The following is a 14,332-nucleotide window of genomic DNA, read 5'->3' on the forward strand; positions in this document are numbered from 1 at the left end:
AATAAATATGATATATCATAAATGTCTATCTCGCAGAAGGAGAACACATGGTAGTTTCCCCAGAAATACATGGGTGACTAGAATCCTGTGACAATGGTTCTATTTCTGTAAACATGTTGTAAGATTCGCTGTCTTTGCACTGTTTCAGGTTCATGAGAACATCGCTCATTGACATCCTTTCCCTTGACGTTGTTGATGTGCAAGACAAAGCTACATCTAATAAGTTCCTGGCAACATTTATATCAAAATCTCCTTGCAACCTTGGGTCTACAATAGAACTGATATCTCCGGTTTCAAGTCTTGAGCAAACCCATGGTACAATATGGTTCTTGTGTTCGGATTTTTGAAATGTTGGCTGACCTGTTACTAGTTCCAGAAGAACGATACCAAAACTATATACATCACTCTTCTCATTTAGTCTGTAGGTTTGGTAATACCTGCATGCAGAATAGAAATTACTCAGCATTCAACAATATAAAATATAAAATTCGAAATAATTTATATTTAAACTGCTTACTCTGGATCAAGATATCCTGGAGTCCCAACGATCCTAGTAGTGATATGTGTCTCATTATCATTACAGAAGGCTCTTGAAAGTCCTAAGTCTGCAATCTTTACGACAAAATCAGAGTTGAGCAGAATGTTACTGCTTTTAATATCTCTATGAACAATTGGGGGTCTGCATCCATTGTGAAGATAATCTAGCCCTGCATTTTTTTATCATGCATAGAATTTTAATATATGATAACAATTCAAAACAATGTTTTTTATTTTGTTCACACGTGATACCTTGGGCTGCTTGAAGAGCAATACTTACTCTTTGCTTCCAGTTAAGTAAATTGTTCAAGGAGATCAAACCTACAGCCAGAGAGGCTAAAGATGAGATCTAACCAAAAAAAATCAGATCAAGGTGGCACAGATCAAAATTTAAATACCTGATAAGTGATCCCGCAGGTTTCCATTATCTATGTATTCATACACAAGCGACAAATGTTCGATTTCATCACAATATCCGAGTAGACGCACCAAGTTTCTGTGATGAATCCTTGTCAGTAGCATTACCTGAAGCACCAAAAACATATGAATTATTATGTGTATTGGGAAACAATCGCTGGATGACGAATAAATATGAGAAATTCTTGAGGGATTCAATTCAAGTTTCTTTCGATGCAGATTATGCAAATTACCTCAGCTTCGAACTCACGAGATCCTTGTGATGAAGACGAGGAAACAACTTTCACAGCAACCTTTGTTTCATCATCCAGACTACCTGAGTAGACGGCTCCAAATCCTCCACGGCCAATTTCTTGCTCAAAATTTCTTGTAATTTGAGAAATTTTAGCAAAAGTGAACTGAACATCTTTTTTCCAGGCCTTGCACCCTTCTGGAGCACTAAGTGCTTTCTCTTGCTCATCTGATGCAGCTTCAATATTACGTATCAATTTCACAGAATGAGTAACTTCTAATGTTAACATGAAAATGTTTTCACTAACAAATTAAGGAATGAGGCATAGAAAAATACCTTCTAAGGAAACCGACTTTGATCTCCTGCAACATATACTCATGAATGCAAGAAAAACCAGTAATATTACTGAAATGGAGACAGCAAGAGCAATAATGGTTGTTTTGTTGTCCTTCCTTGACTTCTGGCATTGCCATTGCTCGACACTAAAAAAACATGGTAATTAGATAATAATGATGCTAAATGCTCTGTTTTTTTCACTAGAGTGTGAAGCTTTATTCTCAGTGGCATGAAATGAGATAAATTACACTTTGATGCAAGGTTTTACCGTAGAAAAAAATACTCATAGCTTTTTCATCATCATTAAGTAAATATATACACAAAACCATAGACTGGATTTTCTAAATCACAGTTCTATGTTATACTGACTTTTCTCTTTTTGAAAGATGGTCACAAAAAATGAAATAAATGACTGGTCCTCTAACCTTATTGAAAGACTCCCTTTTGAGACTTTATTACATAAACTTTGCGGAATGCTCCCAATGGCTTTGTTTCCAGACAGATTTCTGCAAGACAAAGTGAATACTAATTCAAATGTAACCATCAAAATAGCCAGGACTAGATTTATATATTTGACTGAACGACTTACATGATCTTCAGAGAAGATATATCTCCTAGTACCTCTGGAATCGGACCGCTCAGATTGTTATTTGACAGGTCCCTGATTAGGAGTAATTGCGTTAAGATTTATTGAGCGTCATATTTTTTGGGGCTGGACTATGATATCAGCACCCAGTGTGAAATGAAAAAAAATTATGCGTAATAGGAATTATCACTCACAGTGTCGTTAGAGATGTAAGGCTACCAATTGACAATGGAATGGCCCCTTCTAAACCGCTAGAAGATAAGTTCCTGCAGAAATATTATTCATAAACAAAGGCAAAGATTCTAGAATTCAAAATCAAGTAAAACCGGTTCGAAATCAAATGATGCACGAAAGTGAAATTCAGGATTTGGAATAATATTCAGCTCATCCTACATTTTCACGTTGTCCACGGTAAAAACTTCAAAATATAACAACAAATTTCCTTGAATATAATATTTCTGAGTCAAGATTAAATCCTAATGATTATCTTTGAGATTGTAGAATAGTCCAAACTCACAATGACGTGATTCTAGCGCTCGCGGAAGCTTCATATCTGCACCCCACTCCCTCCCAGACATACTGCCTCGGAGAACAAGGATCTGATTCCCAGTTCCTCGTCAATTTGAACGCTTTCTTGACATCTTCAATGGCAACAACTGCAACGACGCCACGTGAGAAATCAACGCACAACCAAAAAATCAGCATGAGAAGCGCATTTAGGTATGATAACATGAAACCTCTGACAGAGGATTATTCTCCACAAAAGAGACGAAATTTCTCCCATCAGATTCACTCAGCGAGAATTAAAGACCAATAACTGCAAGAAAATCGCCACTCTTTGAAAACAGCAAAGGGTCTCAACTCACCGTCCGAGTCTTCCGTTTGGCGCTCGTTCATCGGCTTGACGATGAAACTTTCAACAGCGTTGATCATGACAGATCGAGTAGACGAGCTGGTGGCTTCAATGGCAACAGAGTAGAGACCCGACTCGCCGATTGCAGCATTGAAGATTTCCTTGTGGTCTGCCATCAAGTATGGAGGGCTGTAGTTGGCGATGATAAGCGCTTTACCATCTTCTCGGAAGATGTTAAACTTCCGAGACTCGTTGGCGGGGTTCAGCTTCAGAAGCTCTGCAAAGTGAAGTACGATATACGCCCTCTCTCCTGGGCTGCCATCGATAACTTGGCTGGAGAGACGTTGATCAGTTTTGGAGAAAGTCACGGCCGTTTGGAGCACGTCTGAGGGAACTTGGAATGGATCTTCAGCCTTGGATTGCACTCTCTCCGTCGTGTTCAGAAGGTCTAAGCGGTTGGTTACTCCCACCCAGCTGCGGTCGTATGGGTCATTAGGGTATCTGCATGCAAACGCCAGACGTGGTCACATCTAAATTTTTATAGTCAGTTCTAAATTTCATTTGTGGAGGGAAATGACAAGTGATTTGTACCCTTTGCAATAATGAAGTTAAAAAAATAAAAAAAATGTAAAAAAATATAAATGTAAGGGACACATATAATGCACGAATACGGACGGGACGGTTTTTTCCATCACGAGACTGAAATTAGTCAACTGGAAGGACGGAATGAATGTACTAAAATTTCATTTTATGATTTTTTTCTCGAATTTTTAAACTTCTGTCTATCAGAATGTTTATCGTTTTCCATTCCTGATGTCATACGGAATTGGGACGTCACAGGTGCCCCGTCCCGGATGATCGTGCACTATAGTGAAACATGCCAAAATTAGAATAATACATTGAAAATTTGAAATGAGAAGAAAATGAAAATCAAAGTTAGAATAATAAATTAAAAATTAGAATTGAGAAATAAAAAATGAAAACCAAAACTACAAAGAAAAATATAAAATGATAATAAATTTAAATGTAAATTAAAACGTACAAAAGCAAGTTAAAAAATAATATCTTCAATGATAAAAAATCAAGTCTGAAGAGAAAGAGAAAAACACCTTAATTGACCTAGTGTTCCGTAGTTCCAGCGGTGCTTTCTCACCAATGACTTGAACTCATCCACTAAAGGATACATAAAATCAGGGAGTGGCCGCAGCTCGAGAACGGACATGAAGGGGGTTTCTCCTTTGGTGTTTACCAAGCACACCTCTATCTTACTCCCGCGCGACACCGTAATAATCTCATAGATTGTAGGGATTCTGGCTACAGTGCCGACAGATGTCCAAAAATTAACACCGATGTACATATCGAAGGAGGGGAAGATATTAAGGCCGTCGTAGTTGCCATAGTAAAACCCGGCACGAACAAGGTATTTCCGGCCGGATTGCACCGGCGATAGGCTGTAACAGTTGCGAGTCCCGTTCGGAAAGCTACGAAGAGTTCTGTACTGAAACTCAAACGGGTCATCAGAAATGACATGGCTCTTCCCTGAGGTTGTGTATTGCGAGTCCCCGGTGTAGTTTATTCCCGAGATTTTGTCCTGGTAGCTTCCCTCTAAGCCGCAGTCCAAGCTGATGAAACCTGCAAGGAATTACATTGACTCCATCCGGAAATTTTCTAAGGGATTTCTTGCATGCTCTCTTACCTTCTTGCCCGTAAGCTCGGGAGAAGAAGAAGACGACCAGCAGGAGAAGGAGAAAAGACTTTGGTCTAGACATCCTCACAGAGATAAAAACAGAATTCAGCAGTTTATTCATCTTAAGAGCGCACAGAAGGCAAAGCTATTTCCTTTTTTTAGCGCGTTTGTGCGAACCGGGGAAAGGAAGAGTTCAAAGTTGAAAACTATTCCAGAAATGAAGCAAGGAACGGCACACAGAAGACTTACCCGGAATCTACCGCTGGTCTTTGGCCCGTTACCAGCGGAGCAGCTGATTCTCTTTCCATCTCTTTGAATTCATTAGTCTTTCTTTTTTATTATTTGGCAGAGATAAAAACAGTGGAGGTCTTGATCGGTGGGACCCGCCTTGTGAAACAAGATTCAAGAGGATAAACAAGAGCTCGGTGTATTCATACTTGCCCACAGTTCTTCTGCGAAAGAATATTAATAAACAAAGTCATGGTCAATTTCAGGATGAAGATCATCGCCAGCAAAACTGACACTATATAAGAACATAGCAATTTTATTAAAGAACCTTATAAAATGTCGAATTAGGTGCGAATTGACCTTGCTCCAGCTGGTGCTTATAAATATTATTATAGTCAGGTAACAAGAGCCTGGATTTTCTTAATCTGCACTAGGGTTTGATATTTTGGATGGGGACCGGTCGGACCGGACTAAACCGGGACCGCCGGTCCACCATTTTTGGGTAGAACGGCTGATCGGGCCGGATCCGGTCCGATGGTCAAACTGGACCAGGGTCGGATTAAAAAAATAAAAAAATATGGTGTTCCCCTCTCTCCCACCATGGTAGCATCCCCCCAGTCTCCCTCTGGCTCCCCCCGTTTCTCGTACGCTCTCTCTCCCTCTCTCTCTCTCTCACACACACACACACTCTCTCTCTCTGTGTCTCTCTCTCCCGTTCTCTCTCTCTCTCTCTCTCTCTCTCTGTGTCTAGCTCTCAATCCTCTCTCTCTCTCACTCTCACGCTTTCGCTCTCCCTCCTCTCTCTCTTGTTGAGGAAGGAGTCAGTGAACAAAACTCGGCGAACTCCTGTTAGGACTTAATCAAGATTTGTTAGTAAAATAAACATATATCATATTATCGTTAGAGACTAGAAAATAGGATTCAATATAAGTTCAAATATAGAATAGGATTCAACATAGACAGCTAGGATTCAACATCAGATAGTTATAACGGTCAGGATTAAATCATAGATATATCCGTTTTAACTAATGGGCCTACGGCACCGATCAACGGCAGTAATCGGTGCACCCACTTTGTTATAATGGTTCAGATTAGATTATATGTACATGTTATAGAAAGAGGTCTATGGCACCGATCAACGGCAGTGATCGGTGCACATACTTTGTTATAATGGTTCAGATTAAACCATATTTTAAACGTTATATATCCGTTGTAAACCGTTACAGCAAATATATACACAAACTGAAAGATTACTATTTTTAAACTACTCTATATGTATTAGAAATACTCAACCAATGTTACACTTTAATCTTGAGGGAATACAACGATCGTCTTCTATTCTTCTTGTTCCTCTTTTATCCTCTCTTCTTTCCTTCTCTTCAATCTCTCTCTCTCTCTTCTATCTTCAAGATTCGAGATTATCAACATGGTATCAGAGCGAGGCGATTCAAGCATGGGAGAAGAAAATCGAGCTTCCATGATCGCCATCTCTCAGTTTGGAAGTTCGTCAAGCACGTCAGCCTTTGGACTAGTGCCTATTGTCATCCCTCCTGGACTCACAGTCTCAGTCAAGCTTGATTCCCACAATTATCAAATGTGGAAGAATATTGTCCAACGACGTCTGAACGGGTATGGATTGAATCAGTTTATTAATGGAACTACGCCACCTCCTGTCTCTAAGGTGGCGTAAATGTGGAAGAATATTGTCCAATAAGCATGGGAGAAGAATATTGTCTCTCTATTTCAGATCAAAACGAAAATTCGGCGAATAACCCCAAATTCGAAAGCTGGTGGATATTTGATCAACAAATTCTTGGCTTCATTCAATCAACCATCTCCGAGCAAACTCTGCCATGTGTCGCCAAGGCTAAATCAGTGAGGGACGTCTGGAAGAAGCCAATCCAGAATAATGGAATTGAACAAACAATTTGCCAGCATTGCTAAAGGTACAATGTCAATTCAAGATTACATCAAGCATTTCAGATCAATAGTTGAATCATTAGAAATTGTGAGTCACACTGTCGACGAGCCTTCAAATATTTATACTCTTTTAAAAGGGTTACCTCCAGATACTCGTCCTTTGTGACTATCATCAATGCCAAGATTGATCACATGGGATTCGAGCATATTGTTACAAATTTGAAGGCACATGCTGATTATTTGATTCATTATCAGAAAGGTAACTCCAATGGATTCCCCCTTATGGCAAACTCAGTTCAACGACAAAGCTATGGGAACAATGATCAAAATCAAAGCTCAAGAAGTGACAATTACCAAAGAAATTCTGCTGATCAGGGACGCTACCCCAAGAATGACAGTTATCAATGAAACACTGTAGAACAGGGGCGTAACTCAAGAAATGACAACTGGAGAGGAAGAAATCAAGGGCGAGGAAGGAGTCAGAGCTATCAACCTCGATGCCAGATTTGCTTCTAGTATGGACATCGAGCAAGAGAGTGTGAGGAATTTATAGGATTGTCTTTTGGAAATTCTACAAATCATCAAGGCAGGACAGGTGAGTATCCTCAAGCTTATACAACAGAACAACAGGCATGGTATCCGGACAGTGGTGCCACTCATCATGTCACTGCTAATCAGAACTCCATGCAATAAATTGAAGCATATCAAGGAAATGATCATCTCCAAATAGGTAATGGTGCAGGTTTAAATATTCTTGCAATTGGAAAGTCTAAAATAACTACTTGCGATAAAACTCTCTATGTAAAAAGTATACTTCATGTGCCATCAATCACCAAAAAAATTTATTATCGATTCAAAAACTAAATTTTGATAATAATGTGTTTATTGAATTTCATGATTCTTTTTGCCTTGTGAAGGACAAAGTCACCAACAAGATTCTTCTCAGATGAACAAATAGAAATGGTCTCTACTTCTCGGATAATCATCTTCATAAAACTGCTTGGATTGGGGAAAGAACCTCTAAGGCTACTTGGCATCAAAGATTGGGACATCCCCAATTCAATACTTTAAAAGCTTTGATTCAGAACTATGGTCTTCCAGTTCTACACACAAGAAAACTTCTTGTTTGCAATTCATGTAATGTCTCAAAATCTCATAAACTCCATTCTCTAGCACTATGCACCACTCGACTAAGTGCTTGAAATAATACACTCTGATCTATGGGGTCTAGCTCCCTTAATTTCCCATTCCGGATTTTCTTACTATGTTGTTTTCGTCGACGATTTCAGTAAATATATCTGGTTTTATCCTTTGAAACGAAAAAGTGATCTTCTAGATACCTTTATCACATTCCAGAAAAAAGTTGAAAGGCAATTTAATTCAAAAATTAAGTACTTACAATCAGATTGGGGAGGAGAATATTAATATTTCCATAACCATCTCCAAACTCAAGGCATTGTTCACAGAGTGTCCTGTCCCCACACTCTTGAACAAAATGGAACTGCAGAGTGCAAACACAGGAATTTAGTAGAAACAGCTCTCACACTTCTTCATCAAGCCAGAATGCCAAAGCAATTCTGGGATGAAGCTGTTGTGACAGCTGCATTTCTAATTGATGCAGGACTAGGGGAAAGACGACTGTGGGGAAAGGTTAGACATCGACGGGGGAGGATATAGGACAGGTTTGGATGGATTGGATAAAACAGACCACAGAATCCACACGATCGAATTCAAAACTTAAAACCGATGAAATACTGGTGGTGAAGCCCCGTTCCTCGTCGAGGGCGGGAGTACTGTCTTCAACCACCGCGATGATGCCGAAGCACCAAATCCAATACTCGAATTCACGTCCGCAAGAAATCTCACGAAAGGGGGAATTTTGAGGAAAGAAAGAGATATTCAAAATCAAATCTGACGGCGGTGGACGAATTCTCGAGGAATACTGGACGGAGAACACTCGACACCAAAGAGTTTAGGCGTACCTCTGCACTAGGGTGCGTGATGAGGCTGCGGGAAATTTGGGTCATGACGTGACTGGGCGATCTGAGCGTTGTAAGGCCCACTGGACGAAATATCTGGACGTTCCGGGCATTGAGCGGCCTTGGCAATGAGACGGTCGGATTAAGCCTGGTTGCTCAGTGGCCGGAGTGCTTGGGTGTGGGACGTCGTTGCTCACTAATAAATCGCCTGACTAATCCTATGTTAAATAATAAATCTCCCTATGAAACTCTTTTTAAATTTCCTCCTGATTATACTGTTCTTAAAACATTTGGCTGCTTATGCTATCCATATCTTAGACCTTATGCCAAACATAAGCTTGAACCCAGATCCGAGAAGTGTGTATTTCTAGGATACATTGCCTTGCATCTCGGATATCGCTGTTTATCTCTCCATACAGTTAAGTTTTTCCTTTCACGACATGTTATATTTTTTGAAGATTCTTTTACTTTTTCTCAACTCAATATGAGTAATCAAAATAATGGATTATTAGGATCCTTTCATACTAGATCCGATTACAAAAATTCTTCAGATGAAATTTCCATTTCTCCTCTCACCTCTACTAATGATGATTCTCCCATCATTAACACAGACATCAACACTAGTACTTCTCCGTCTGTGGAATCAGAACCTGAATTGACTGAGACAGAATCTCATAACTCAAAGTCTATTCAGCTGTTTGATCCAAACAATCCCTTAGAATCTGAACTCCCTGTCCTATCAACTTTAGATTATTCTCCTAAACCAGGGGATCTCTTGAAATCAGAGTTGTCAAAGGTGGAATGATCATCAATCTACTGGTCTCCATTCAAAACAAAATCGACTAGCCTTTACTGCTGTTAAACATCCTTTGCCTCAATGTCGCATAACCTACTTACCAAGTATTGTGGAACCTCATTCATATAGCATTGCATCCAAAAGCTCTAAATGGATGCATGCTATGAATGAGGAAATACGAGCATTATTACAAAATCAAATGTGGGAATTAGTTCCCAGAACTTCCACCTTACATGTAATAGGGTGCAAGTGGGTTTATAGAGTTAAATATATACCAAATGGTGACGTTGACAAATACAAGGCCAGGCTTGTTGCAAAGGGATACACTCAACAATAAGGTTTTGATTTCACAGAAACATTTAGTCCTGTAATCAAACACACCACAGTACGACTGTTGCAATCCATTGCTATTAGCAATAATTGGGCAATCCATCAACTAGATGTCTCCAATGCATGCTTGCATGGAGACTCATCCAAAACAATTTACATGGAACAACCTACTGGATTTAAAGATCCGGATTTTCCTAATCATGTGTGTCTTCTTAAGAAATCCATATATGGCCTGAAACAATCACCCAGAGCTTGGTTCACTAAATTAACCCAATTCCTTAATACATTAGATTTTATTGGTTCTAAAACTGACATACCCTTGTTCTTTAAAATATCCCAAACAAAACCAGTGTTTGTTTTAATATATATTGATGATATACTTGTTATTTCACCTATACGTCCACTATTAGTGAGTTAGTTCAACAATTGCAAGGCACATTTGCCATAAAAAACTTGGGACCAGCTCATTATTTCTTAAGAATAGAATTAGTGCCTACCGATGATGGTTATCTTTTATCTCAGACCAAATACCTTTTCCAGATTCTTCAAAGAGCAAATATGGAAAACTGCAAACCTATTACCTCTCCTTCTAGCCGGGCAAACTCCCTCCTTCCGAACTCTTCAAAGATCCCAAAAAGTATATAGGAAAATAGTTGGTTCTTTGCAATATCTTACTTTATCAAGACCTGACATTTCCTTTGCTGTCATTAAAGCATGTCAGAAAATGCACAATCCTACTAATAATGATTGGAAATCTTCTAAGATATCTTAAATGAACAGTCCTATGTGGTCTTTTTATTAATAAAACATCTAATCTGTCTACTAGTGATGCAGATTGGGCAGGTGATCAAGAGGATCAAAGGTCCAGAGGAGGATTTTTGGTTTTTCTTGGAAAAAATCTGATCTCCTGGAGTTCCAAAAAGCAGCCAACAGTTGCACATTCTAGCACTAAAGCTGAGTACAAAGCCATAACCAATGTTACAGCTGAAGTTTTGTGGCTCTAATCTCTTCTTCGTGAACTAAACTTATCCACAACCACACTTCCAACTCTGTGGTGTGACAACATTGGGGCTACCTATCTGGCTGCAAATCCGATCTTTCATGCACGTACAAAGCACATCAAAATCAATTTTCACTTCATCTAGGAGCAAGTTTCAGCCAGATCAATCATTATTTGATTCGTCATCAGCAATGGGCAGCTAGCTGACATACTCACCAAGCCTCTTCTATCGACAAGATTCTATCAACTCAAAGACAAGCTCAACGTCCTCCCAATGCCGTTGCGCTTGAGGGGGGTGTTGAGGAAGAAGTCAGCGAAGAAAACTTGGTAAAGAAAACTTGACGACCTCCGGTTAGGACTTATCAAGATTTGTTAGTAAAATAAACATATATCATATACTCGTTAGAGACTAGAAAATAGGATTCAATATAAGTTCAAATATAGAATAGGATTCAACATAGACGGCTAGGATTCAACATCAGATAGTTATAACGGTCAGGATTAAATCATAGATATATCTGTTTTAACTAATGGGTCTACGGCACCGATCAACTAAGATGTCATCTAGGACGTTGTCTAGGGCGTCGTCCAGTCGACACCGAATATGATGGTTCGGTGCCGATAAAGGATAAAGGTATCAAACGTTGACGGTGTCGTCGTCTGATGGCTAACCCTATTGGGTTGATGTAACTACGATGTAAATATGAATGTCCTCCGTGTCGTACGTGTAGGCTCCGACTCGTGGGAGGCGCCGAGCTCCAAGCTAGGACGCAGTTGCCAGGTGACGGCGACGGTGGCCTCTCAAACTTCGTCAAAGTGACATAGGTGTCTAAGGCCGAACGGACGAAGTCTGTAGGGCTCACACGTAACGGACGATCTGGTCCATACTGGTAAGACACTCAAAAGTCGCAGTTTTCTCTCAAAACCTTTCTCATCTACCTAGCCCGAGCGCGGTGGAGTCGAATCGAAAATCTACTGCAAGTAGTAATTAATCGAACGATGGGAGGGGACGACGTACCTCGTCGGCAGGCTTGATTGCAGTTTTTGTGGTTGATCGGCAGCGACCGAAACAAGTGGAGCAGAGAGGTGCCAGAGAGCGGCGGCGGCTTAACGTGCAATGTAATGTTGGAGTAGTTGGAAGAGAAGAGAGCGAAGGCGAGCAATGGTGACAAGATGCGATAGCCAACCAGACTTGGCGGGTACCGCTGACTGCAGGTGATCATGGCAACAGTAGTAGAGCTCAATGAGAGCAATGCCCTGACCCTGCTCCGAGACACCACTGGAACAGGCCCTTGCCGGGCCTCCGAGATCAAAGTCGACGATGAGGTCAACAGCTAGCCGTGATGGCGCAGCCCCGGACACGCCGTCGGAGTCGTCACCGTCGTCCCCGACAGCACCTGTTCCAGCACCAGATACGTCTTCGGAGACGTCACCGCCGCCCTCGACAGTGCCGGCCATCCGCGTTCAGCCCCCCCTGCAAGCCAAGGCGTCGGTACGCACGCCCGGATTCAAGTATTCCAGGCAACGGACACCTTATCGTTGTCATGTTTCATTTCGTTCGTCATCTTTTGGTTTTGATCTTCGTCTTTTCGTGTTTTATTACGCATCATCATCGCATGTACGGAGGGAGGATTCGACCCTATAAGGATCTCCCCTCCTCTCCCTCGTTTCATCCTTGTTTTCGTCGTCTTACAGTCATCCCTATGTCCTTGGTCATAGGGTTATTTTGAGAAAGAGAGCAGGCCATTTTGGTCAAAGGGCCCCCACACCCCCCCTCTATATAAAGGGAGGTTGGGTGCCCTAAACACGGACGCTACTATTTTGAAGAATTTGAATTGTTGTTTTTGGAGAAGTATGACTCCCACAAGCTGAAGAACTCATTTCGTGAAGAAAAGCTAGGGTTACGATACCCCGTGGAAGCAGAAGGGAAACAGCCAGAGGAGGAAGTGATACAGAGTAGCTCTGGCCAGCCACCGCCGCTCGCCGGTGCCACCGGCACCTTCCCGCCGTTCTGCATCGACCACGCGCGGGGTACCGACTGGCGGAACGAGAGGAGTGGACCCACCGCTGCTACGTGGAGCTGTCGTCGCGTCTGCCTGTCGCGCCTGCACCGGCCGCGCGAGTTACCAACGCGGACCTCGGTTGCTCGTAAACGGCTATCATGACGCCGCTGACTGCGACCAGCCACCCTACTGACGATAGCAAGATCCGGCTGCCCCCCCCCCCCCCTGCCGAAATCTGAGATTGGTGGCCCCGCTGTTGCACCACAGCGTGACCCGCTGATTCCCGCCGGCGCGCGCTTGAACCCCTCGGTGAGCGTCTCTCGCCCGTAGTTCGGATTTCCTCCCGGCCGACCCAGCTCCGCCCGTGCCCCCGGACGTCTCCTTCCGGCCCTACGCCCCGGGCCGCGGGTGACCAACGAAGGACGAACGGCCGCCACGCCACGAGCCGGGCAACCGGCCGTCTCCTTCGCTTGACCGCCACTCCAGCAGTCGACCCTCCGTCTTCTACTGAAACGACGGTGCGACCCGACACCCTCGTCCTGTTCGGTGGAAGTACCCCGCTACTGACCTGGACGATCGCCGACCGACGATCGTTCCCGTTGACAACTCACACCGGCCATCTCGGTTGCGCAACGTGTTCTGTCGCACACCCGTGCCTTCAGTGCGCTTCGACGTCGCGCTGGTACGTCGTGTCCCGACTCCCGCGCCGCCTGAAGTTGCAACCCGCCGGTCAAACTGCGTGTTTCCGCCGCACCCATTCCCACACGGGCTCTCAACATTGGTCAAGTCAGTGCCACGGGTTCCCCCCCCACGACCGGGCACACTACAGCCGCGCGGTGACGCTGGGCGCACTTTGCGCCGTTCTGGACGTGCCCTGCTTCTGTGCGGGCGCTGCACGGCCCCGCTGGCCCGCGCCACTCCCTCGCGGTCGAGCGACGTACTGACCGCGCCCGATCGACCAGACGCCGCGTCAGCTGTCAACCAAGACTACCGAGCAACACCTCTCCGCTGTCGGAACTATGGTCCACCAACCTGCCCAAGACGACGCTCGGACCTGAGACGGCTACCAGGTGCACCGCTCGTAACCGATCTTTTATTTCTTGCAGTACACTTTCTGTTGACTCCACCGCGCTCGGGCTAGACGTAGGTGAGCGCGTGAGGTCGAGTGAAAACGCCGCCTACTTGAGCGTCTCTCCTGGTTTGGTACGGGACAGGTTCGCCCGCCGCGTGCGAGCACTACCGGCAGGGTTTACCCCGTTTGGCGTCATAGCAACCTCGTCCATCCGGGCAAGGATCAGAGGGTCCCCTTTCCATCTTCGGGCGACCCCGTCGATCTCCGGGCGACCCCGTCAATCTCCGGGCGACCCCGTCGATCTCCGGGCGACCCCGTCGATCTCCGGACGTCGGCTTCCCCCAGCTTGTCTGCAG

General features: G+C 43.4%; 1 protein-coding gene across 1 annotated transcript in view; it reads right to left on the reverse strand.

Annotated features, from left to right (window-relative positions):
- LOC144711966 (putative LRR receptor-like serine/threonine-protein kinase At1g51810) overlaps nt 1–5,030 on the reverse strand; it is a 5,038-nt gene extending 8 nt beyond the window's left edge. Inside the window, exons 1-13 of the mRNA XM_078586131.1 lie at nt 4,658–5,030; nt 4,071–4,593; nt 2,975–3,462; nt 2,626–2,764; nt 2,303–2,374; nt 2,112–2,183; nt 1,948–2,028; nt 1,523–1,668; nt 1,188–1,423; nt 936–1,062; nt 790–858; nt 518–707; nt 1–437 (exon numbers count right to left, since the gene is read on the reverse strand). The exon at nt 1–437 is cut by the window's left edge and continues 8 nt beyond it. Of these exons, the coding sequence (XP_078442257.1) occupies nt 26–437; nt 518–707; nt 790–858; nt 936–1,062; nt 1,188–1,423; nt 1,523–1,668; nt 1,948–2,028; nt 2,112–2,183; nt 2,303–2,374; nt 2,626–2,764; nt 2,975–3,462; nt 4,071–4,593; nt 4,658–4,769 (2,667 nt within the window). The 5' untranslated portion in view covers nt 4,770–5,030 and the 3' untranslated portion in view covers nt 1–25. The remainder of the gene's footprint in view (nt 438–517; nt 708–789; nt 859–935; nt 1,063–1,187; nt 1,424–1,522; nt 1,669–1,947; nt 2,029–2,111; nt 2,184–2,302; nt 2,375–2,625; nt 2,765–2,974; nt 3,463–4,070; nt 4,594–4,657) is intronic.
- Between the last annotated feature and the right edge of the window lie 9,302 nt (nt 5,031–14,332).

This window comes from Wolffia australiana, chromosome 14 (genome assembly GCF_029677425.1).
Source record: "Wolffia australiana isolate 7733 chromosome 14, ASM2967742v1".
Classification (NCBI taxonomy): Eukaryota; Viridiplantae; Streptophyta; class Magnoliopsida; order Alismatales; family Araceae; genus Wolffia; species Wolffia australiana.